The sequence below is a fragment of the Chanos chanos genome, chromosome 13, assembly GCF_902362185.1.
Source record: "Chanos chanos chromosome 13, fChaCha1.1, whole genome shotgun sequence".
Classification (NCBI taxonomy): domain Eukaryota; kingdom Metazoa; phylum Chordata; class Actinopteri; order Gonorynchiformes; family Chanidae; genus Chanos; species Chanos chanos.
The window spans coordinates 19,780,285-19,803,127 of NC_044507.1; the positions used below are offsets into that span (position 1 = coordinate 19,780,285).

Here is a 22,843-nt window from a genome sequence, read left to right on the forward strand (position 1 = left end):
CTAAAGTGTAACTTTCTTTTCGAAAGCGTGTCAAGCACTACCGGACAGATTCAGATATAAAAAGCTCTATAAACATTCAGACAAAATGAGACCAGATCACAGACAGAAATGTTGTGTAGTATACTTCATTTATTTCTAGCAGACCATTTACATAAAATTCTCCTTTTAATTTAACTCCTCCCTAGTTCCCCTGGAGAACCAGAGCATCACGATCAGACGTCACACCGCTGGGGTACCAGCTTTGGCATAGAATTAAAAAAAAAAAAAAAAAGGGAAAAACAAACAAACAAACAAAAAAAAAACAAACAGAAACCCAAAGATCCTAAACCCTTTTTCCATTAGTGTTTTTTTTTTCTTTCCATTTTTAAGAGAGTGTCACATGTCAGTTCACACCATTGCTCAGTGCTTTTTTTGTTGTTGTTGTTTTTTTTTTTGTTTTTTTTTCTTTTTTTTTTGTCAGTTAAAAACGTTCAGACGTGTTATCAGAAATCTCCATGTTAGTCTTCAAGCTGCATTGCTTGTGCTGTGTCATGCTAGAGTGAGTTCTTTCACATGATCCGCAAGCCTTGGATAGAAGACTCTAGAGTCTGTGGACAGAAATACAAAAGAACAATTTACAAACTCATTAAAAAAAAAAAAAAAAGGATCCCCACAAACAACACTTACATAAACTTAACTTACACATATAGAAACTGACTAAAACTGACATTCCATTTAAAAGATCAATTACACACACACACACCTTGAAGTCCCATATGGTCATTGCTCCGTCGATTCCTGTAGTGCAGAATTTACGACAATCTCTTTTGTCACCTTCATATATAGACACTTGGCTACAAAGGAGAAGGAGGGAAAAAGTGCTAAATGTTAAATGACAACTTGTTAAAAACTGGACAGCATTAATCACCTGAGTGAGGTTTGAAATTTCTGAGAAGTAGTCGAAAAAGGACAACAAAAAAAAAAAAAACCCAGGGGTGCCTAGGTGGGCCCACAGTAACTTACGTGATGCTGTTCTGGTGCAGGGTCTCCAGAGTGCTATTGCGGTCCTCCGTGGTGGCTCTCTTGTCCATGTTGCGGAAACGCTCCATGGCTGAGATATTGCGCTGGATGCTCTGCTTTGGAATGTCCAACTTGGATATGAAGGTCAGGGTTCCCCCATCATCAAAACTGAACAGCATCGGGCAACAGTCATGACCCTGCCGAAGTTAAACAGAAACAAGCATTGTAACTAAACGATGCAGCTAAAACTGTAATTAAAACAAACCAACGAATAGATTCATATAAGGCTACTCGTTCTTACTGCTGCCACAATGTTGTTCTCAGAGACAAATGTCACACTGAGGAGAGCAAGGAACTCTGTCTTCAGTGAGGTTGGCCTACAACAGAAGAGACAGGAATAAAAAAAAATATATATATATATATATATATATATACACTCACTAAACTGTCACTCATCAAATAAGATGCTCAACTGTGTTTAATACTCACGTTAAGCCTTTTGTGGAGTCCACTACAGTCACTGTACTGTCATGGCTAACCCAGACCAGTCTGTTCCCACTGGCAGAAAAACACACACTGTGCACCCAGCCACCACTGCCAGCCCCACCAAACTCCGCCATCACTTGTCCAAACGGCATCTTGGAGCCCCACGGGGTTGGGGCTGGCTTCTCATCCACCTCCTTGATGTAGGCAGAGAACACCCTGGCAGAGGAAGCAGAAGGATGAACGTTTAAGAGTAAATTCTGGATCTGGAATTCAGCGAGGCAACAGTAACTCAGGTTCCCCTTTTACTGACTTGGATGTCTTTGGCAAAAACTTTTGTAACAGCCACGCTCCCCATACGGTTCCCTTTCACGACGAATGTGTTTATCTTACCAGTCACGAGCTTAAGTCGCCCTTTGACTTGAAACTTGTTGTCTCACCTGCATTTGAAGTCACAAGACCCAGCTGCCAGGAGCACATTGTTTGGATGCCAGTCTAAACTAAGAACAGTGGAGCGGATAGGCTTCTTGATGTGTTTGCTCACCCACCTTAATAAAAAGAGGAAAAGAAAGGAAAAAAAAACAAAAAACAAACAAAAAAAACCCCACAAGATGTACACATTTGAAAATTTAAAACATACTCCCCAAATGTTGTTGCATATACCTAATGAGAAAAACATTGTTCAAAATACCACGCCCACGATCCTCCCTATACGGACTGCCCAATTACCTACTCTCATAAATAACTGCCACGCACAGCCGTCACCTCTGCTGAGATGGGTGAGGCAGACGCCCATTACCAGCCTACTTTATTATCACTCATTTTCCCCACAGTACAATTTGTTCAGTATCCTCCAGTGATGTCACAGATGTAGAGGATACCATCACTGTTTAACTGGCTTAACACAAGGACAAAAAGACTTCATATCTCAGTATGATTTAAGATTCATTCCATAGTACTCCTACTCACCAGTCATTTTCAGACTCGAAGTAGCAAACCGATATGAGGCGTGCACCACTGCCCACGGCAAATTTGTTCTCCAAGGGAGACCACTTCACGAACGTGGCAGCACGGTTGATCCTGAGAATGACGAGGGTAGGTTTCCAAACGCCGTCTTTCTGGCTCCACACGTAGGCGTTACGGTCAGCACCACAGGTTACAATCCGGTCACTCTTCGGGGCCCAGTCAATGCCTAATAATAACATATTTATAATTATTCATCAATATGCAATAGTCAAGTATACCTCTAACATAATATTCATTTTACCAAAAAAGTAATATTCATTTTTTAAAAAGTACAGTTTTACTGCTGCATGTATTAAGCATCAAACATGTCTAAAAATGATGCATTACATAAAATCCTTTGATGATTCAAAACGAGCAAAAGCTCACAAAACCAGTGTACACTTCTATGCTCACTAATCACTACAGAACTAAACTCACCTGTAATGTGTCCATTATGCTCTTTTAGTTCATGAGCTTTCACCCACTGGCTCCCACTTTTCTTGTATATATGAACTTCATGATTGTTGGGACTAATGGCAATTTCTGAAAATAAAATATTCATTGATAGAAAATGACTGTTCAGACACCCCCCGCCCCCCATAAAAATGGGTGTGTATCACAATATTCATTTGAAATCACGGTGATGGAAAAAAAAACTATTATCTACTTACGAGTCCTGTCCCTGTTCCATGCATGGCACGTGATGGGTTCCAGCAGAAACTGATGGAGTGACATTTTCGGTGTATGTTCTGTATATCTGCTAAGAAAAAAAACCCCCAAAATGGTTACTGATGGGATATTATTTAAACAAAGCTTCACTAATGCTTCTCGTCTCTAGTGAACCTTCCCAGCCACCTAATATACTGTAAGAACTCAGGATCCCATTCAGGCTTTGTCAACATACCCGGAAATATTTCAGAATGCTTCGTTAGCAACTCAACGAACGTAATGCGGGGCGCAAGTATCTAACGTTTTCTCTTTTTTGATTAAACGAAGAGAATCCGAGAGGAATAGTTCGCTGCCTTTAATGGAGTAACACGGGGTGCTTGCGAAGGTTGATTATAAAATTAGTATTTGGTTCGTTAAACGATAGGCGTCTGCATTGGCTTCATTATCCTAGCCTGTCAGCTTGGCAACTCCCATAAAACGACCGAGCTAGCTTGGACGAAAAATAGTGCTAATAAGCTAGTCAACTAATACTAGCATATGTCGCTTTTCGGCCAAATTACAAAATATTCCAACCCAATTTGGCTTCGTAAAAGCTGTTAATATGACGTCTGTTATAATAAATGAAGGCACGAAAGGAGGGATCAGTACGAACGACAAGAGAATACCCACGATCATTTGGATGGCTACGGTTTAATAGGGATAGCGAGGAGGTAAAGAACGCTACTGACCAGGATGCCTGGGATAGGCGTTAGCTCAGGAGGCTAGCTAGCAAAGCTAAATTAGCTTGTAAGCTAAGTAAGGCTAGATAGTCATCGGATTAATAGTGCTGCTTCTTGACAAGCAGCATAATCAGTGGTTAAGCATCTTATCAGTACTACAACAACAACCACATTAACCAACCTTGTGAAAATGCCGTTAATATAAGAGAGTTTCCAATTAAAACGAAGAGCCTACCAATTTTCATTGTCAAAGGGCCTAGCTAACCAACCAAACCAGTCTCGCCAAAATGCCGGCTTTTCCGCTCCTTGTTGTTGGAAGAAGACATGACACATCTAGGAGATTTACAGGCCTGTAATTCAGAAAACCTAATATTTATACCTGGATGTTTGTGTTAAGTGTCGCGTATGATCCACAAGTTTTCCTCTCTTGGTTATATCTTTGACGGACTTGAATTCGCGGACTCTGGACAGTCGACACGAATTCACTCCGACCACTCGCTAGCTTCCTTATTTCTGGCTGTCAAGGAATCCAGGAAATGGGAATGACTGCGCGTAGTATCTACCCTGCGCGCGTGCGCACGCACGGAGAGAATGTGGGCGTGGTTGATACAGTGATACAGTAGATTTCATAAGGATGCTTATAATTCTGTGGTAGGCTCGTACAATGGTACAGTCGGTTCTCTTCAGTAAAGAAGTCACAAACAGAAAGATCCCCTCATTTACCGTAATAGAAATATGTGTGGTGTATCCACCAAATTCTTGCATAACTGATACGTAGAACACATTTTTTAAAAAATCCTTTCTCTGACAATGTAGTTTATCGGACTCTGTGTTGTAAATTAATTATGTGTAAAGTGAATTAAGCCATTTTCACATACAATCCTCGAAGTCTCAAAAATATTCTGTTACGTCCTTTGAAAATGGTGGAAATGACATCACATTTGGAATGACGCTGATAAACTACGAAACATACATACAGAATAGACTTACAGGCAGTAGACGATTTGTAGGGGGGTGAGGGGGAATGCCACCCCCCCTCCCTTGTTAGCAAAATGACCAAAATGCATCCCCTCGTTAACCTGTCATCCCCCTATATACGCTACAGAGTAGTGTCAGTGACCATTGGGTCATCTCCACTGTTGGCCACTGGGCCATCCCTCCTGTTAAAAAATTAAAAGTCACCTACTGCTTATAGGTAAGTACATTCAGAAATGTCCTGTAGTATTATTACGTGCAGTATGTCTTTAACTAAATGCTTTATGAGATAGTTACATTTTCAAAATAAATGCGCTCGGTGACTTGAGAATACCTTTTGTCTCATTAAGGTGCATCATAGTTACATACACCACTTCACACCTTGACACATAGCTTTTAAAACCCATCATGCCACTGTCAGATCAAACAACTCTTCTTATATGATAGAGTGTTTTCTCATATTATCTTATCAAGAGACATACATCTATGTTTATGAGCACAAGCCTTGTAGTACGTTTTGATGTGTATAGTGCTTTTTTTTTAGTGTTTTTATGCTCTTGGCATCTCCCTCTGCAAATTATAGTAATAGCTCTTTTGTTAAGAGTGGCAGTCAGTGAGTTACTGCATCATATTGACTTTTGGCTCCACTTAGAAAGGAAATTTCCCAGTAAAAGCATCTATTGAGTGCTCAACCCCCATATATAAGCCTGGAGTGCTGTACTGTATAAATGTACATATACTGCATAAGCTCTTTCATATAGAAAAATCATATAAATTGTACATGAGACTATTCTGGCAAAAGGGAAAACAAAAAGTAACAATATGCACAGTGAGATTTGCTTAAAGTTTATTAAAACTGCAGTTTATCTCTTACATTAATTCATAGCTGATGAGTGACATACAGGGGGTGTACTCTCCATCGTTGATATGAGAGTGCAGCCTTCCCCCAGTCATTCCCCATTCTTAAAGAGCACTTCCACCATGGTTTTCACAACAACAAAAACAACAAAAAACCCAGACAAAACCACTATGATGCATGATGATACACAACAGAGACAAAAACTACACGAAAAGACTAAATTTAAGACTTTTTTCAGATTGGTTTAAGACTTGTGTGTTCCTCTGATCCTTGTTCTCCATTCAAGTGCTCTTCAGTTGGAGAGTAAGTGGGGGCAGTATGTGTGTCACCTTAAAAAATAAATAAATAAAAAAGACAAACATGCAGTTGACTATTAGTATCAGTACATTCTAACTTTAGAAAGTTTAATTATCTAAAAAGTACTATCAAAATGAGAAGATCATAGATGCAACACAAACATGTCACAGTATAGCTTGCTATACTTGTTATATTTTGTTATTAGGTTGATCATTCATGTCTTACCCATTCGCCGCCTGATCAGGGTGGTCTATTCCCCAGAGGAACTTTTAGAGGAGGTTTTGGTAACTTGGACAATTTCTACATTGGTAAAGCCTTTACCCACTGAGGCGCGGTTTCTGGTGCGAAGTTTGTTCAGCGCCATCTCTGCCATGCCTGCTCTCTCCTCAGCGTCATCCAGCTCATGTACTGTCTTCCTATACTTGGACAGACTCGCATTGGCTTGCTCCTCCTGTTGGCAAATGACAGCAAGAGAGTGTTCCAGATACAATCTTCATTTATTTACATTTTCAGCGAATATTAAACATTATTAAACATTTGCAGTTTTATTCAATGACAAGCTATTGTGTTCGGGTTTTCTTTGGATGGATCTGTTTTTCTCCCAAATAATTTACAATGTCAGTGGTATGTTAGGCTTTTTTAAACACCTTACATAATAGGAAATGTATTATGTTTCAGTGAATTCGTGTGGCATGAGAGACGTGTCATCATTAGGCTTTGTGAGCACTCACTGCTTCCTCTATCTGCCTCTTATAAGACTTCAGTTTGTTCTGCAGTTTCTCAACCAGCTCTTGCATGCGCTGATTTGTCTTATGGTCCTCCTCAGTCTGGAAGACAAGCTCCTTTAGACGGCGTTCATTCTTACGCAGGATCTTAACAGTCTCAACGTGGCGCTTCTGCTCTGTGTCCAGTTCAGTTTCCACTTCCTTAACCTTTATGCAAGCAAGAGACAGTCTTAAAAGTTTTGTATAAAGGTATGAGGAGCTTGTGGTGGTTTGTTTATAGGTGTGAAGAACTTATGAAGATGTAACAAACTTATGAAATGCATTAAAAAGAAAGAAAGAAAGAAAGAAAGAAAGAAAGAAAGAAAGAAAGAAAAAGAAAAGTTTGTGGGCCTCACTCTGGCTTCCAGTTTTTGTATGGTTCGTTTTCCAGCTTTCAAGGCGAGCTGCTCAGCTTCCTCAACCTTGAGCTGGAGGTCTTTGATGGTGACCTCATTGTTCTTTTTTATCTTCTCCAGATGCATGCAGTGGTCCTGCTCCTGACGCAGCTCCTCTGCCATGCGCGTTGCCTGGGAAACACATGAAAATCTCATTTGCCTCTCAGGCAGGTATTGTAAATCATGAAACCATGTGGAACCAGCCCAACACCTACATCTGCGATGGCTTTCTTTGCCCTCTCGTCAGCGGAGCGGAACTCGCTGATGATCTCTTCGTTTTCATTGGAGAGACGAACCATGTCTGCTTCCATTTTGCGTTTGATGGCAATCAAACTTTGGTTCTGGTGGAAAGAACAAGCTGTTACTTTGTCACAAAACATTATTAATAACCAAAGCAGTTTGAGAAAACATTCCACAGTCTCCATTTTGAGCCACAAATCTAGTCTGTGTATCAAAAAAAGGAAAACATTTAAATCAACCTGTTCATGGCAGAGCTTCTATGACTGGCTCATGAAAATCGTTATTGGTAATATAGTACTATGATCGTGTGTTGTATTTAATGTCTGTACTGTACCTGTACTTTGAGGTCATTGTGGTGCTCGGTGACTTCCACCAGCTCCTGCTCAATAAGCTTCCGGGAGCGCTCAGAAGCCTCTAGCCCACTGCGCACCTCCTCCATCTCAGTCTGTAACAAGTTTAGACGCCGTTCCTGCAGGTTGTATTGCTCCCGCAACTCCTCATGTATTCGTGCGTCCTCATCCATCTGCATCTGCATATCCTATCAGTAAACGAGCAAAGGAAGACCTCACAATCAGTCAGAGAACACCAAAGTCAGCAAAATACCAGATTAATCATGCCTGCCATTCTCAGTGTATGTAATACTATAGTAATACCATATACTACAGTACTGGTCTAATATGCAGCAACAACAAAAATAATGAAAATTCTATATCTCTTCTTCTTCTTCTTCTTCTTCAAATAAGGAGAAGAAGAAGTAAAAGAAAAGTAAAAGAAAAAAAGAGAAAGCAGTGTGAACAGATAGATGTGACTCACTTTGATCTGCTGTTGCAGTTTCTTTAGTGTTTTGACTAATTCACTGTTATTCTTATTGGCATGGTCCAGCTGGATTTCCATCTCATTCAGGTCTGACTCCATCTTCTTTTTCATCCTCAAAGCCTCGGCGCGACCTTTGGCCTCTGCCTCTAGGCTAGCTTGCAAGGACTCCATGGCTCGCTGGTGGTTCTTCCTGCAGGAACATAAAGAACCCTATTCAAAGGCATGCTCTTCTTTAGCACCCAATTACAATGTTAGAGGAACTTTGTGTCTTAAGCATTTTGGAGAGGTGGTAAAGTACACTTTCATTACTAACTGGGTCCCCACCTTGTTATCTCAAACTCTTCTTCCTTCTCATGAATTCTGCGATCAATGTCCGCTTTGACCTGAGCCAGTTCCAGCTGGACACGCACCAGCTTACTCTCCTCAACCTTGGTGTTAGCAAAGCAGATATATGCATTTCATTTGTAAACTCCACATTTTTTTTTTTTTTTTTTTTTAGAATAGAGCAGTCTTTTTTAATGAACAGAAATGGCTAAAAACACAAACTAACATACTTTTCCAAAGGAAATTCATCAGTAATTTGGTGCATTTCGCTAAAGTATTAGATTACCTCCAGGCAGGTTTCAGCCTCCTCCAGGGCCAGTTGTAATTCATCCTTCTCAACCTCCAGTTTCTTCCTGGCCTTTTGAAGCTCATGGACACTCTTCCCACCTTCACCCAACTGCTCCACAAGATCTTTGATCTCCTCTGTTAGTTAATCAGAACATACAGGGCAAACCAGTGAATGTGCTGAATATAAGGTTTCAGTCATGCAGTTACATAGGGAATGATTCTACGGCTTGTAATCGAAGTTGTTTGTAAAATTACCGGAGAGGGTCTTATTATCTTTCTTGACAGTTTCCAGATGGTCAAGTGACTCCTCATAGGCAGTCTTGAGTTTGTACACCTCTGTCATATAGGAGCGACATTCCTTTTGGGAACTGTCTAGTTCTACCTGCAGCTCCTCACACTTCTGGCTCCACTCAGCAATCATCTTGTCAAAACTGCGCTGCTTCTTGTCAAGGGCTGCAGCTGCAGCATTGGACTATATAGAAGAAAAAGAGAGACCCCTGTGAACCCTCAAATCGGCTATGGTCCCAAGGAAACCCTGGCAATCGTTTGTTTACTAACCCATACCTTTTCCAGGTCAATAGTTAGATCCTCCACTTCTCCTTGAAGCCTCTGTTTGACCTTTTCTAAGCTCGCTGCTCTAGCCTGTGCGGCCTCTGCAGCTTCCTCTGCTTCCTGGAGCCTGACAGCAAGTTTACGCCTGTGGAGAGGTTTTTATCTTTTTTTGAATCTGCAAACAGTATGTTTGACTGTGGTTAAGGGCTTGGTCTCATTCCTTTTTACTCACTTAGTCTCCTCCAACTCCTCTGTTTTTTGAATAGCATCGGTTTCATACTTGGTCCTCCAGGTTGTCACCTCAGAGTTGAGCTTGGAGATCAGGCGATGCATCTCTGCCTTGCTCTCCTGTTCCTCCTCCAGCTGCTCCTTCATGAGGTCCAAGTCATGACGAGCATTTGCCAGTCCAATGACTGCTGCACTACGAGCCTGAATAAGTAAAAAATATAGAGCTTAAGTGTTCTGGCTCAACTTTCTTATACCACACATTAAAAAAAAACACTTGCAAGATGTGTGAAATTATTATCACCTTTGACTCTTCATCGATCTGTCTCTTGAGCTCATCATTTTGAGTTGTTAGTGTTGCCTTTATGCGTGTGACCTGGTTGAGCTTACTTTGTGTCTCCTCCAGTTCACGACTCAGATCACTGTTCTCAGCTGCGGAACAGAACGTTTTTATAGACATGCTGCATGAAATTTTTAATCATCACATTATTATTATTAACCTAAACTATTCTTACCTGACAGACGGATCTTAATTGCATTTAGCTCCGTTTGGGATCTCTCCATCTCTGCCAACCTAGAGTTGGCCTCTGCCAAGTTGTCCTCTAATTTGCGAACGTGGGCCTCTGAGTTCATCTGGGTGTTGAATGAAACCATTTAAATCATTAAAGCATCAAATAAATGTTCACTCATATTGAGAATTGCTTTTTGTATCTGTAATAGTCTCATCCCAAATCGCATGCAAATTGCTTGCCTGGGGGAATCAGATTCAAATTGCTGGCCTGGGGACTGTAGCTGCAGTAGCAAATCAGCTACAGGCACAAACCAATTGCTCAGACCCTAGTGCACCCTTTGATGCTCAGGGAATGTTTAATTAGAAATTAACTGGGTATGTGTGGCTTCTCTCTCCTTAGGGGAATCATAATAGTTTAATTTTGCGAATTTTCATTCCCTACATTTAGCCAACAGTAAGTGAGAAAGTCAAGTTAAACTATTCTATCACACTACTCTGCATTTTAAAAATCATTTTTATGTCAATCCTACTAATTCATTACAGTGAAGCTGATTCATTACAGTGATTATTGCTTCTCTCACCTTGGCCTTCTGGACAGACTCTACAGTGGCATTGAGGTCATCAATCTCTGCCTTCATGATCTGCTTGTCCTTCTCCAGTTTGATTCTGACTCTCTGCAGATTCTCTACATGTTCGGCCAGTTCAGACATGGAGTCGGCATGCTTCTTGCGTAGAGCAGAGGCTGTGGCTTCAGCCTGCAGCGCGGCTTCCTCTAGCTCCCTGCGCAGTTTCAGGAGCTCAGCCTCTCGCTTCTTGTTCTGCTCAATCTGAAGAAACGAAACTGTCAGGGCATGGCCTGTGAAAACTGGCATGTGTTGCGACTTAACATGATTTATAGACATGCCTGAGCAGCAGTGGCACCTCCTGCTTCCTCCAGTCTGTCTCCAAGATCCTCTAGATCTCGAGACAAATCAGCTCGCTGTTTCTCCACCTGAACTCACAAAAGGAAGTTATGGTTAATGAATATGTGAAAAAAGGACAAGGAAATGTCTTGTGAATGGACTAAAATACCTTAGCTCTTATTGCCCTCTCAGCTTCCAACTCTTCCTCAAGCTCCTCAATGCGGGCCTTGTTGACAGGGACAGGATGTTGATTCAGTCATAATTTAAAGAGAATGCATTCAGAGGTATCTGTTTTCATTATTCTTTTTATTACCTGGTGCTCTTTGAGCTTCCTATGCAGAGTAGAGCTGAGAGACTGTTCGTCTTCCAGTTTAGCATTCACATGATTAATCTCTAAGTCCCTCCTGCAATGCAGAAACAATGGATTTATGGAATCCTTATTATTTGTTTGGACTGGCAGTAGCATATGAAACAGACTTGTTCTAAATATGCTCACTTTTTAACAACCTCCTCCAGATCGATCTTAGATCGTTCCATCTCATTGAGGTTTTCAATAGTCATCTTGAGGTCACCCTCAGCTTTGCGTCTGGCTTTTTCCACCTCTGCTCGGATTTTCTTCTCCTGTTCCCAGTTATCCTCAAGCTGAAGAGGAGGAACCTCGTTGTAAAATGTTGGCTAAGGAAACAATTGGCTGCACTTTCTGTGATGCTTAGTAGGAACACTCACCTCATGCACTTGAGTGGTGAGCTTGCTGTTGCTCTTTGTCAGATGGTTTACTTTGTCCTCCTCAGCTTGAAGATCATCCAGAGTTTTCTAAAAGCATCACAAAACATGTTTTCAGTTCCTGAGCAGATAAAGTTAGTGTGGAATATTTTGTCCAAAGAAGCTTGCCCTAACCTGTTGCAGTTCCTCAAGAGCTTTCTTTTCCTTCTGGAGTTTGGCAATTGTGTCATCCTTTTGGCCAAGATCTCCTGTTAGAGAACGCACTTTGGTGTCAAGGCCCTAGAACAGATGATAAATCTGAGAATCAGTAACTGGAGATATTTGAGACAATTTTACATTTCTGCTGCTTTTCACCCTGTAAAAGACTCAAATCATATCTAAACGATGTGTTACAAATGGGTTACTTTCACAAGTTTGAGTCTGTTGGCAAATTGTTGAAGGTATCAGTGTCCTGTTGATTTACTATGGGCTTGGTAATTCATTGTCAATCCGTAATCAATGAATCATTCTCAGCTTGCACCTGTTTTTCCTTTTCTGTTTTTGCCAGAGTTGACTCCAAACTCTCTAGGTCTCTTTTGAGCTCCATCAGTTCTTCTTCCACTTTGCGCTTCTGATCCCCCAGGGCAATGGCAGCACTCTCTTCCTCCTCCAGTCTCTCCTTCATATCCTGAATTTGCTCCTCTATGCCAATCTTCTGTTTCATCAGCTGAGCAAAGCGCTCCTCAGCATCTGCTGTTGCATCTTGCTCCTGATGATGAAACATTATAATGTACAGACTACCATCCGTGGTAAATACAAACAGAAATAATCAACATAACCTGTTTTAGACTTACAGCTGCCAGGGCTAAAGCCAAGTCATTCTTCTCTTTGGAGAGAGTGGCCACTTTTTCATCAAGCTCTTTGAGCTTTTCTACCATTTCTGCTGTCTTTTCAAGTGCCGCTCGCAACTCCTCCTCCTTTGCCTTCATCTCTTCCTCTTGGCGAGCTACATGGAGCAAAGGTTTGACCTAGAAAGGAACAATGAAACAGTGGGCATAAAAGTAAAGATGCAAGAATGGACTGGGTAAGGTGGCAACATATTAAGGTGTAGATGTCCTGATATTTTGCACTCACTTTTGTATATAGTTTCCACCAACCCCAGTATCGAAGCTGAAGGAACTTCTTTACATTTCGTTGGATAGCCATGAGAGCAATTCTGGAAGAAGAACAGATAAGGCAGAAATGGTAACAGGTTTATTGTAAATTAGCAACAATAATCAGTGAAAGAGAGTAGAAAATTGAAGACATGGACCTTCTGTCAAGCATTTTCTTAAACTCAATTCTCATGAGGGTTCCCCTGAGACGAGCCTGCAGCATGGTCATGATCTTAGCAAGCCGCTCATCTCGCATGTCCTCAAGCTTTGCCAGGACACCAGCACGGAAGAACACCTAATGGGATGATAGAGAGCATACCACATCTTAACATAAAACTTTAACTCAGGTTTAGTACCCTCATATATTAAAGACCTGCAAAACTAGGATTGAACGTACCTTTGTGTGCCCTATTCTGTACTCCATGTTGTCCAAACCAATGGAGCCCAGAATCATCTCAGAGGCTTTTTTGTTGTCAACAAATCCCTTTGGGATGATGTTGGGGTTTAGGATGTAATATCTGTGAAAGGTTCAGGAGAACCTATTAACTGCATGCTTGGAATGATTTCAGCAAAGTAGCAAGTATTGGACTATAGAAAAATACCTCTGCTTAAACTCTGGGTACTGCAGTCTGTTAGGAAAACCTTTTCTACAAATACGGATTCCCTCTAGGACACCGTTGCAGGCAAGTTGATGCAGGATAAGAAATGCATCACTAACACCTAGGAACATACAAGATCTTACTTCAGAGGACTGTGACAAGCTGCATATACAGCACTATACAGCACTAAAACAAATAATCTAAGTGAGATGTTAACTGTACATAACAAGGCCCCCACATGAGCGACCTAAACGATATTTCTTCACATCTTCCACATTGAATCTTACCTGATTGTTTATACTCGTTGGGCACGATACAGCGTACAAAGTGTGGAGCTGTGCTGCGAAGAGTACTCATCAGTTTATTAAGCTGTTCCTGTTGAGAAAGTATTAGAGCAAAAAAAGTTGCTTAAGAGACAGTGGAGTCATCACTTATGAATTGTATTATCATTGCTGGAAAATAATAAGTATTCAGATAAGAGATAATTACCCTGTAGAAAGCAGAGACAGTCTGAAAAGATGAACCCTTCTTTTGTTTCTTTGCCCCTGGAACAGCCTCCTCTTCTTTGAAGAGGAAAGCCAAGAGAGACATGGAGGACTTCTGGAAAAGTCCAACCACCGTCTCATTTAGGGGGTCCTTGTTCTTCTCCAGCCAGCCCCCAATGTTGTATCCCACCTGGGTATTAGAGGGCATTAGTCAAGATCAAAACAACCTAAAATGATACCTTGTAAATATGTATGAGATGAGTTTTATGACTCACTGTGCCAGCATAGTGAACCAGCTCAAAATGGGCCTCTGGACCTTTCTTCCCCCCTTTTGGCTTGAGGAAGTTGCTGGACTTGCCCAGATGATTGTCATACAGAGCAGCCTTAAAGGTGGCATCAGTAGCTTTTGGGAACACACATTGCTCCTCAAGAATGGAGAAGATCCCCATTGGCTGAAATTGATCAATTAAAAGGTGATTTTTTTTAAAGATTTAAAAAGTCTGTCTCATCTGTTTGGTAAATGAAGCTAAAAAAAATAGAGAGTAAGGTCAGTTAACCTTCTCCAGAAGCTCAATGCAGGCCTGCAGATCTAGTCCAAAGTCTATGAACACCCAGTCTATTCCCTCCTTCTTGTACTCCTCTTGCTCCAGAACAAACATGTGGTGATTGAAAAACTGTTGCAGCTTTTCATTTGTGAAATTGATGCACAGCTGTTCAAAGCTGTTGAACTGTGGAAAAACATCAAGAAGCAAAGAAAGTGATGATGGTTGACTAACTTTAGCACAATGTGGTGAATAGTGTCTCACGATGTCTCCGTAGTTACCTCAAAGATTTCAAAGCCTGCAATATCAAGCACACCAATGAAGAACTGTCGTTGCATCTTGGTGTCCAAGGTTTTGTTGATTCTGGCAACCATCCACTTGAACATTCTGTCATAGACCGCTTTGGCCAGTGCCCCGATGGAGTAGACACACTGGTCCTGGTTCTGACCTTTGGTCACAAACTCATTACCTACTTTAACTCGAGGCCTGGTGATTCCCTTCTGAAGGTCCCCAGAGTTGATCCCCATGAGGTGGGCAACTTTGTCAGCCACTGAGAAAAGATCAAAACCCAACAGTGAAACTAAAGCCTTTATGTTTCCATTTTAGGACTTTTTTAAATTTAGTTTTCTCACCCTCAGTTGAGTCAACGTCAGCTTGCTCTTCTCTTGGTTTCTGCTTGAACTTCATGTTACCAAAGTGCATGATGCCACCTGTCAACTTATAAATACTCATTTTCTCCTCAGGAGTGAAGCCGAGGACATTAAATGCCACCTACAGGAATGAAACAGAGAATTTCATTTCTTAATTTGTTAAGGAGTATTTGGGTATACTACAACACTTTTAGTGAGGTTTCATTTTGTGTTAATTACATCAGTGAGTAGCAGTTCTTCACCATCATCCATATTGTCCACTATAGTGACCCCCTGGCAGACCCAAACATACTGGTTAGGATCAGGTACCAACAAGAGGGTCTCTGGTAGAGAAAACAGCATGTATGATTTAGTAATCATGGATTCTCCATCATTTTCTCCATCATTTTAATATTAAAATAATATTTGAGTTAATTTGTCGTTACTCACCAATCAGCTCTGGAATTTTCCCAGAGAGAAGTTGATAGAAGATGTGATAGCCACGTTCCGCAGCTTGTTGGGATATTACACGGGACTTCTCCAAGAGATCTTGAGACATAGATGAAATTTTACGTCAGTTAAATTTTTTTTTCTTCTTTTCTTTTCTTTTTTTGAAAACTAAGATGCTCATTGAAGATGATGCTGAATTAAATTTAAACTTACAACTTTCAATGTCAGCACCAGCCAGCTTAGCTGTTGGCCCAAAGTGGATTCGAATGAATTTACCCTGTGATGAAACAGCAGAGTTGCACAGAGATAAAATTTATTGGTGCTGTTCTCATATACGTGTATACAGTTATGGATATGATCTTCTCTGCAAAAATTAAATGGAAAAAAGGTGTCTTACAAATCGAGAAGAGTTATTGTTTCTGGTGGTTTTGGCATTGCCAAAAGCCTCTAGGACAGGGTTAGCCTGGATGATTTGATCCTCCAGGGAACCCTGTGAGACAAGAATTGGATTGGATTTTGTCTAATGTTGACTAAGATGTTGTCTTAATGATGTACATTAGTCAAAATTAACTGAAAATTGTCAAATTATCTGAAGTAATAGTTTGATAAACACAGCCTGTGAGAGTGTTAGAATAGTTTGTAGAAAATAATGTTTTATTTGCCTTGGAATCTGGAGATTGTTTTCCTCCTGTGGCGCCCACGTTAGCAAAGTATTGGATGACCTTTTTGGTGTTTTCAGTCTTGCCAGCACCGGATTCTCCACTTAAAAAATGGATATATTTAAAATGTAACAGGGATAGTGCTTCTTATTCTTAAATTAGGAGGCCTAATTTATACTGTAGGGAAAACTTACGTGATCAGCATGGACTGGTTCTCTTGCTCTGAAAAAAAACAAAACAAAAAAAAAAAACATGAACCTGAAATTAGCTATCGTGAAGTACTATTAAATTATTATTATGTTACACTAGATGACCTAAACTTTATAGATCAAAATATATATATATTTATATATTCAAAACATAAGGATATTTCAATTAAATATGCCTTGCTTTACTTTATAACATTTTATCTTTTCAGTCCTGGAACTTACCCATCAGCATGTCATGATAAGCATTGTCAGAGATAGAAAAAAGGTGAGGAGGAACTTCATTTCGTTTCTTTCCCTTAAACATTTGGGCTACCTTCGCCCCATAAATCGGAAGCCACTTGTATGGATTGATTGTTACACAGAATAATCCTGAATAGGTCTGAAATAGAGAATGAGTTATTTACACACACCATCAACCATTAACATAATTTGTATCAGTTGTATGTTTCATGCACATAAACTTCAAGAAAATTCATGAACTCACGTAGATTCTCATCTTGACATAGCGTGAGCGAAGATTGTCTAGCACACTTGCTTCATTTAGGAAAGTCAAGTTAGCCATGTCACTAGCCTGATAGAACTTTGGAGGATTCATTTGCTGAATGTCTTCCTTCTTCACTGTCACAGTCTGATGGAAAAGTCAAAGTGAATTCGTGTGTCTGTAAGGTGGGAATTGTGTTGAACATTGAATCAAAAGTGTCATTACTGAATTTTTCAACAGATGTGAAAATGAACTAACCTGAATTAAAACCTTGAAAAGATGGAAACAGTTATGCTTTCTCAGACTCATGAAATATTTTGTTATCAACCATCTTACGACTGTTTGTAAAGACTTGGTTACATGAACTAACTGAATATTTGGCTAATAAAAAAATAAATAATAAAATTAAAAACGGAAGTGACAGCTCTGTTCAAATGTGGTATGAAAACAATAGTTATATACCGTGTTTTTGACAGTCTTCACGGTGACTTTGTCCCCGTCCTCAGACTGGATCTCCCCTGCGAGGAAAGCTTCTTTCTCGTCCTTAACCCAACAGGATTTCTTGATGTCATAAGGTTTGTTCATGGCCTCCAGCTTCTCCTTCTCACTGGGGGCCAAAAACGGCATGGGGTCCACATCGTCCCCACACTCACCTTTGTATGCACCTGGCATGGTGGCCTTGTGTCTTCTCAACCACAGGACCCCAGTCAGTCACAGAGAGGCTTTCCTTCAAGCAGCTGCATCGGAAGAGACAGTAGACAGCATCAGACAACACACAAAAAAGATTTCAGTGAGAAGGAGAAGGAAAACATTAACAGCGTAACTATATGCATAACATTAAAGTTTGAAGAACGATCTCCAATACTACATTTTTGAAAAAGTCTATTTAATATCTGTTAAACGGTATGGCCAATGAGCAATTATAATAACAAATTACAGAGGAACTTCCAACAAGAGTTAAATATAATATCTGTTCTGTGCACTTACTGCTGCAAAGGAAAATACTGGGAGAAATGATGTGGGTGCAGATTGTGGGTGAGCTGTTATATATGATGAGCCAGACTCCTGATTTGGGCATGACTATTAAGAAAGCCATTACCCAAAGTTTTAGATAGCTCCATTAGGGGAAGATCACTCAATAGCTTCGAGTTTAGGGAATTCCACAATCTCCTGCTCAGAGTTCAGGGAATTCTGCAGTCTCCCTCTGACCTTTTTTGGCATTCAGGGCAGCGAAAACACTATGTTGCTCTGCCTGTGTTTGGTATTTCTGGCGACTAACTGAACCAAAATAAAGTGAATTAATGCAGTATTTATCTACTTGTTTCTCTTAATTTATTATACTCTTTCAAAATATTAAATAATTTTGTACCACTTTTCATGAACTTTTTTTATTATTATGAACCTGGTTCTTTAAGGGAAAAATAATAATAACATCATTGGCTGTTGAGAAAATTGTGTGGAACTATGCATACTGGTTGACCACAAAAACACTTATAAATATTATAATGGCCTGTTTGGGGGAATGGTACATTTAATTTATTATGCTATTATTCTTTAATGCTGTGTTGGTAATCCTGCGTACAGGATGGAAAGTGGCATATTCAAATTAATGCTGAACTGTGCTGAATGATAATTGTACAAAGGGCTGAAGGTTCTGTGCTTACATACCATGTTTATTATTTCTTTTCATACAATTCAATTGTGGTGCATGCTGATGTTTAACACATTCAACTCGACATTTCTAAAGTAACTGATCATCATAAATACGTCGTTGCTGTGATATTTAAAAAAGTAAAGACAATGAAAACATTGTCCTTCATTATCTCGATTGCAGTGCCGTTGTGGTTTGTTAATCCCAGAGATTGCATTGAGACATAATTAAATGCTCCACTTCTATATACAAGAGAGGTCCATTAGGGGTGGTAACTCCTTAAAGTAGCTGTGAACACATTCTCCCTCCCAAGACACACGAGAGGTATTCTGAACAACTGCACAAATCATCCAAGGGTCTCAACTTTGCAAACTAAATAAGACTGCTAAATGTGAGGATGAGAGTGAGTCTCGTGCTCTTGGGACGAGGTTCTAGCTAGTGTAACAGCTGCCACTTGCCAAGTGCTGAGTTACAAATTTAAAAGGAAACCATTAGCCACTGATGGAGAATCATGAGCTGCCTATTACAACCAAAACAATCCGATGCATAAAATGTACTTTGTAATTTTAGAATGCAACTGAAATCAGTATGAGCATGAATTGTAGTCTCTTGTTTTCTTCAGTTTTGAAAACTTTGCTATGTGAACCGTTTTGAAAATTGCAAACAGTCCAGTGTATAAAAACAACAAATGCTCCTTGGGTGAACATTTAGTTTGTTAACTTGCAAATCAGCACAAGATTGTTTCTTCAATGAGGCATCAGTTTTACAGCTGAAACAGACTGGAGGCAGGACTGCAATATGCATTCCAGTAAACTTTATTTAAACAAATGGTTCAAACCAGCAGAATACAGATTTCAGAAACACAAGCACAGGACATGATGGATTACAGGTGACAGGATACAGAACTGGCACAACAGAAGGTTTCTCAAACTTAAGGCCTCAGCAAGCAGACATCAAGTAGAGTCAATTCCACAGAAAAGGAAGTCACAAAACCAAGGGTACATACACAGGTTCAAAGACTAAATTAACAAACCCAGGTGCAAACCATGATCGAATGATGGAACTGGTCAGACCAGTGATCAGTAGACCAGTGATGCTGAGTGCTGGTTGGGGCAAAGGGGGGAAGAGACAAGGTCATTACAGTACCCAAAACACAGCTCCTGCCGTGGAGCATCACCAACCGGGGGGTGCATGCCTTATGGTGTGGCACAAGGCAGTCTGGGTGGGAGAGATGGAAATCCTGGATGAGGCCAGGATCCAAGATGTCAACAGAAAGCACTCAGCACTGCTCCTCAGGACGATATTCCTCCCAGTCCAAGTTCTGAGGGCACCCCTGACAGCAGCTGGAGTCAAGGAGTATGCATGTCTTAAAAGCGTGAGCGCCGTCAATGTCTACTGCAGGTGGAGGGTCTGAAGGGGCACCTCAGCAGCGAGGGGACCAGGAATCACATGGAGAAACATGCAGACACATGGAAAAAGGGTAAAATGCAATAATGACTAGGAAGGTGCAGTTTACCGGCAGACCTCAAACAGTCCCAGACTGAGCTTCAAGCAGGGCAGTCCTGAGTGGAGAGCCAGACTGTCTCCTGTATGGAACTTAGGAGGGTGGGGAGAGGCCCTTCCTTGAGGTGGTGGTTGGCTTGGGACTTCTGCTGACAGACAGCTTGCTACAGATGAATGTGGGCCATTCCCCACACTCTGCCCACCTGAACCAATCATCAGCCACAGGATTTTCAGCCTGGCTTGGATTCCAGGGACACTGGGAGGTTTGTAGCCCAGAATGCATCCGAACAGAGCAAGGCCCCGTGGATGGGTGTTGCAGGAAATCATGGGCATACTCAGCCAAGAGCAGGAACTCAGTCGCTTTGGAGACTGACAGTGACCCCACTTCTCTAGGACAACTTTCCACACACAAGCTGTGAATTTGGAGCCATGATCTGACAGGTCCTCTGGAAGGCCATACACAGGGAAGACACTGGAACAATGCCTCTACAACGTGGAAGGCAAATGAGGGAAGTAAAGTGTATGAGGCAGCATGCTTTGGAAGACAATCTACTACCAGAATTCATATTTCCCTTAGATGGGAGAGGTCAGTAACAAAAGTCCACTGCTAGGTGTGATCGGGGCTTCTGCGGGATGAGCGGAGGCAGCAGCTTACCGGATAGGACCTCTCATGGGGAATTGGTAGGGGCACAGTTTTGTCCTCCTGATGGTCCTCTTCACACTAATGGGTTCTGGAGGGAATCAGTTTTACCGTTCCTGGAGCCTGGGTAGAAGATGGTAAAACCCACCTGGCTTCACTTGGATTTAAACTTTTTGCCACTCAAATGTACTCCAGGTTGTGATGGTCTGAGACTGAGGAATGGCTCCAGAGATCCCTCCAGTCAATGTCTCCAGTCCTCCAATGCCAACTTTACCTCCAGCAGCTTCCCATTCCCATGATTACAGTTCCTCTCAGTTGACGACAGTTTCCTAAAGGCACACGGGAATATTTTAGAGGGCTCAGTATAACATTGGGACAATGCGGCTCCTACACCCACATCTGAGGAGTCCATTTTAATGCTTAACTGCTTGCATGAGTGTGGCAGCTTGAAAATTGGGGGAGTTGTGAAGTGGCTCTTTAGGTGGCAGGGGGCTCTTGCCTCTGTCCAGTGGAGCTGTTTACGTTTCCCTTTTAACAGGGCCATCAAGGCAGCTGCAATTGTGCTCAAGTTCCTGATGAATCAGCAGTAAGTGTTGGCAAATCCCAGGAACCGCCATAACTCACCATCTTGGGCTCAGGCCATGATGTCACCACACGGATCTTTGCTTCCATGTGCACTTACTCCGGGCTGATGAAATTGCTGGCCACTCCAGAATCTAGGAGAGCTGAAACAAGAAGAAAACTGTCACATGATCAAGAAAAAAATTTGGCAGTCATTGTGGGCGAGAAGCTTACCTCAAGAGGAAGTCAACAGAGATACCATCTCCCTCTTTTGCAGTGCTCTTGATGGCCAAACTGGGCAGCTTGCTCACTGGTGTCCCTCTCCACAGTAGAGGCACAGGCCCTGCTGAATCCAGTTACAGTGTTCTGTAGTGACAATATGAGCAATACCAATCTGCATTGGCTCTGACCTTTCAGATCAGGAAGTGGACAAGAGTTTAGCTCTGGATGGTTGCTGGTGTTCATGCATATGGATAGAGTAATCAATGAGACCAACACCTGGTTGTCGTCACAGGTATTCTATGTTGGAGTATCCCTCAGACCCAATCAGCAGATGCCAGTATTACTGGAATACCATGATATAAAGTGTGTCAATTAACAAAAACAAAGGGGAATTCAGGAAAAAATCAGGGATGACAAAACACTGTGCCTGATTAAAATACTTATGATTCATAGTCATAGAACAGATCAGATTTATTCATCACTGACTTAGGATTTGAGAACAGAATGTACTCATGTGAGTCTGCAGGGAATTCACTAGCTTAAGTAAACAATCCTAAGTGAACAGACATGTGCACAACTGCTCCAGTGATCACTGAGAATATCTGTTTGTTTCCTCTTAGTATCCTACAGATGGCAGAGTTGAGCCAAAAGCAGAGAACTTCCCACCTCAACACCCCCTCCCCCCACCACACACACACACACACACACACACACACACACACACACACATGCATGCACACACACATTATCAGTCCTATTTTTATTTAGTTTGGAGCTTTTACATTGAAACAACAAGAATCCATTATGGGTAGCATGAACATAAATACTGCTCATGAAAATGTGGGGAACCAGACTGGAAAAAGTTGGTTGTTAGCTTTGTACTTTGCTAATGTACGCTTACTCTACTTAGGAGGCTGGATGTTGCAATCTGCCTGCTGATCCAAAGCATGCGACCGCTGTTATTTCTTAGAGCTCACAGATTAACTGGAGCTTTACATTGCTCTTCTTTGAGTTTGGTATTCCTCTGAACTCTTGCACAGACTTTACACCTTAATGCTCTAACAACAGTTGACAAAGATATAGCTCTATGAAGTTATTGGTATGTTGTATGTTGTAGTAATCATGGAATTATGGGAAAATGTAGTTTTCTTTGGCACCGTGCACATATTTAAGGTTTCAAAACATACCAGTATCAACATGCATGTTAAGTCTTGAAAAGAAACAAAAAAACATCTCTGTTCAAGAAGGTTCATAAGTGCAATAAACTGTTGTGATTTACCTTCCTGTGAGAAACAAATGCAGCAGATTAAACCCAACATTTTTTACTCTTTAT

The 22,843-nt window shown here is 41.1% G+C and overlaps 2 protein-coding genes across 3 annotated transcripts; both read right to left on the minus strand.

The window, feature by feature from the left end:
- Positions 1-109: 109 nt before the first annotated feature.
- Positions 110-4,385, minus strand: arpc1a (actin related protein 2/3 complex, subunit 1A). 2 transcript variants are annotated; one of them, XM_030790634.1, is made up of 10 exons: positions 4,255-4,385; positions 3,159-3,244; positions 2,926-3,030; positions 2,452-2,674; positions 1,923-2,030; positions 1,489-1,701; positions 1,301-1,376; positions 1,003-1,196; positions 743-833; positions 110-587 (listed from the first exon to the last, which is right to left on the minus strand). In XM_030790634.1, the coding sequence occupies exons 2-10, from the start codon at positions 3,220-3,222 to the stop codon at positions 549-551; spliced, it is 1,113 nt and encodes a 370-aa protein (XP_030646494.1). In that variant the 5' UTR covers positions 3,223-3,244; positions 4,255-4,385; the 3' UTR covers positions 110-548. The 2 variants fall into 2 exon arrangements, with proteins under 2 accessions (XP_030646494.1, XP_030646493.1); XM_030790633.1 differs by having other exon boundaries at positions 3,159-3,247.
- A 1,871-nt stretch (positions 4,386-6,256) lies between these two features.
- On the minus strand, positions 6,257-17,605 carry LOC115826770 (myosin-16-like). Its single transcript, XM_030790664.1, has 41 exons — positions 17,396-17,605; positions 16,937-17,080; positions 16,675-16,831; positions 16,438-16,465; positions 16,247-16,346; positions 15,982-16,074; positions 15,798-15,861; positions 15,585-15,683; positions 15,375-15,478; positions 15,138-15,276; positions 14,787-15,055; positions 14,521-14,691; positions 14,239-14,415; positions 13,968-14,153; positions 13,766-13,853; positions 13,482-13,599; positions 13,277-13,397; positions 13,038-13,174; positions 12,860-12,941; positions 12,580-12,753; positions 12,267-12,494; positions 11,921-12,025; positions 11,750-11,836; positions 11,520-11,665; positions 11,337-11,427; positions 11,193-11,249; positions 11,026-11,112; positions 10,703-10,948; positions 10,126-10,243; positions 9,915-10,042; positions 9,618-9,814; positions 9,398-9,530; positions 9,089-9,305; positions 8,832-8,968; positions 8,546-8,649; positions 8,219-8,411; positions 7,740-7,943; positions 7,381-7,506; positions 7,127-7,297; positions 6,738-6,938; positions 6,257-6,457 (listed from the first exon to the last, which is right to left on the minus strand). Exons 1-41 carry the CDS (start codon positions 17,603-17,605, stop codon positions 6,257-6,259), a joined length of 5,838 nt encoding a protein of 1,945 aa, XP_030646524.1.
- Positions 17,606-22,843: the final 5,238 nt, after the last annotated feature.

What these genes read in the sequence shown, in the direction of transcription:
- arpc1a (XM_030790634.1), bottom strand. Translation starts at nt 3,222, where the DNA reads ATGTCACTCCATCAGTTTCTGCTGGAACCCATCACGTGCCATGCATGG. An exon ending in ATGGAACAGGGACAGGACTC is followed by an intron (nt 3,031 to 3,158) that starts GTAAGTAGATAA and finishes TTTTATTTTCAG; the next exon opens with AAATTGCCATTAGTCCCAAC. An exon ending in TGACCATATGGGACTTCAAG is followed by an intron (nt 588 to 742) that starts GTGTGTGTGTGT and finishes TTCTGTCCACAG; the next exon opens with ACTCTAGAGTCTTCTATCCA.
- LOC115826770 (XM_030790664.1), bottom strand. Translation starts at nt 17,605, where the DNA reads ATGCCAGGTGCATACAAAGGTGAGTGTGGGGACGATGTGGACCCCATG. An exon ending in AACCAGTCCATGCTGATCAC is followed by an intron (nt 16,347 to 16,437) that starts GTAAGTTTTCCC and finishes CCATTTTTTAAG; the next exon opens with TGGAGAATCCGGTGCTGGCA. An exon ending in TACCCAGAGTTTAAGCAGAG is followed by an intron (nt 13,398 to 13,481) that starts GTATTTTTCTAT and finishes AACCTTTCACAG; the next exon opens with ATATTACATCCTAAACCCCA.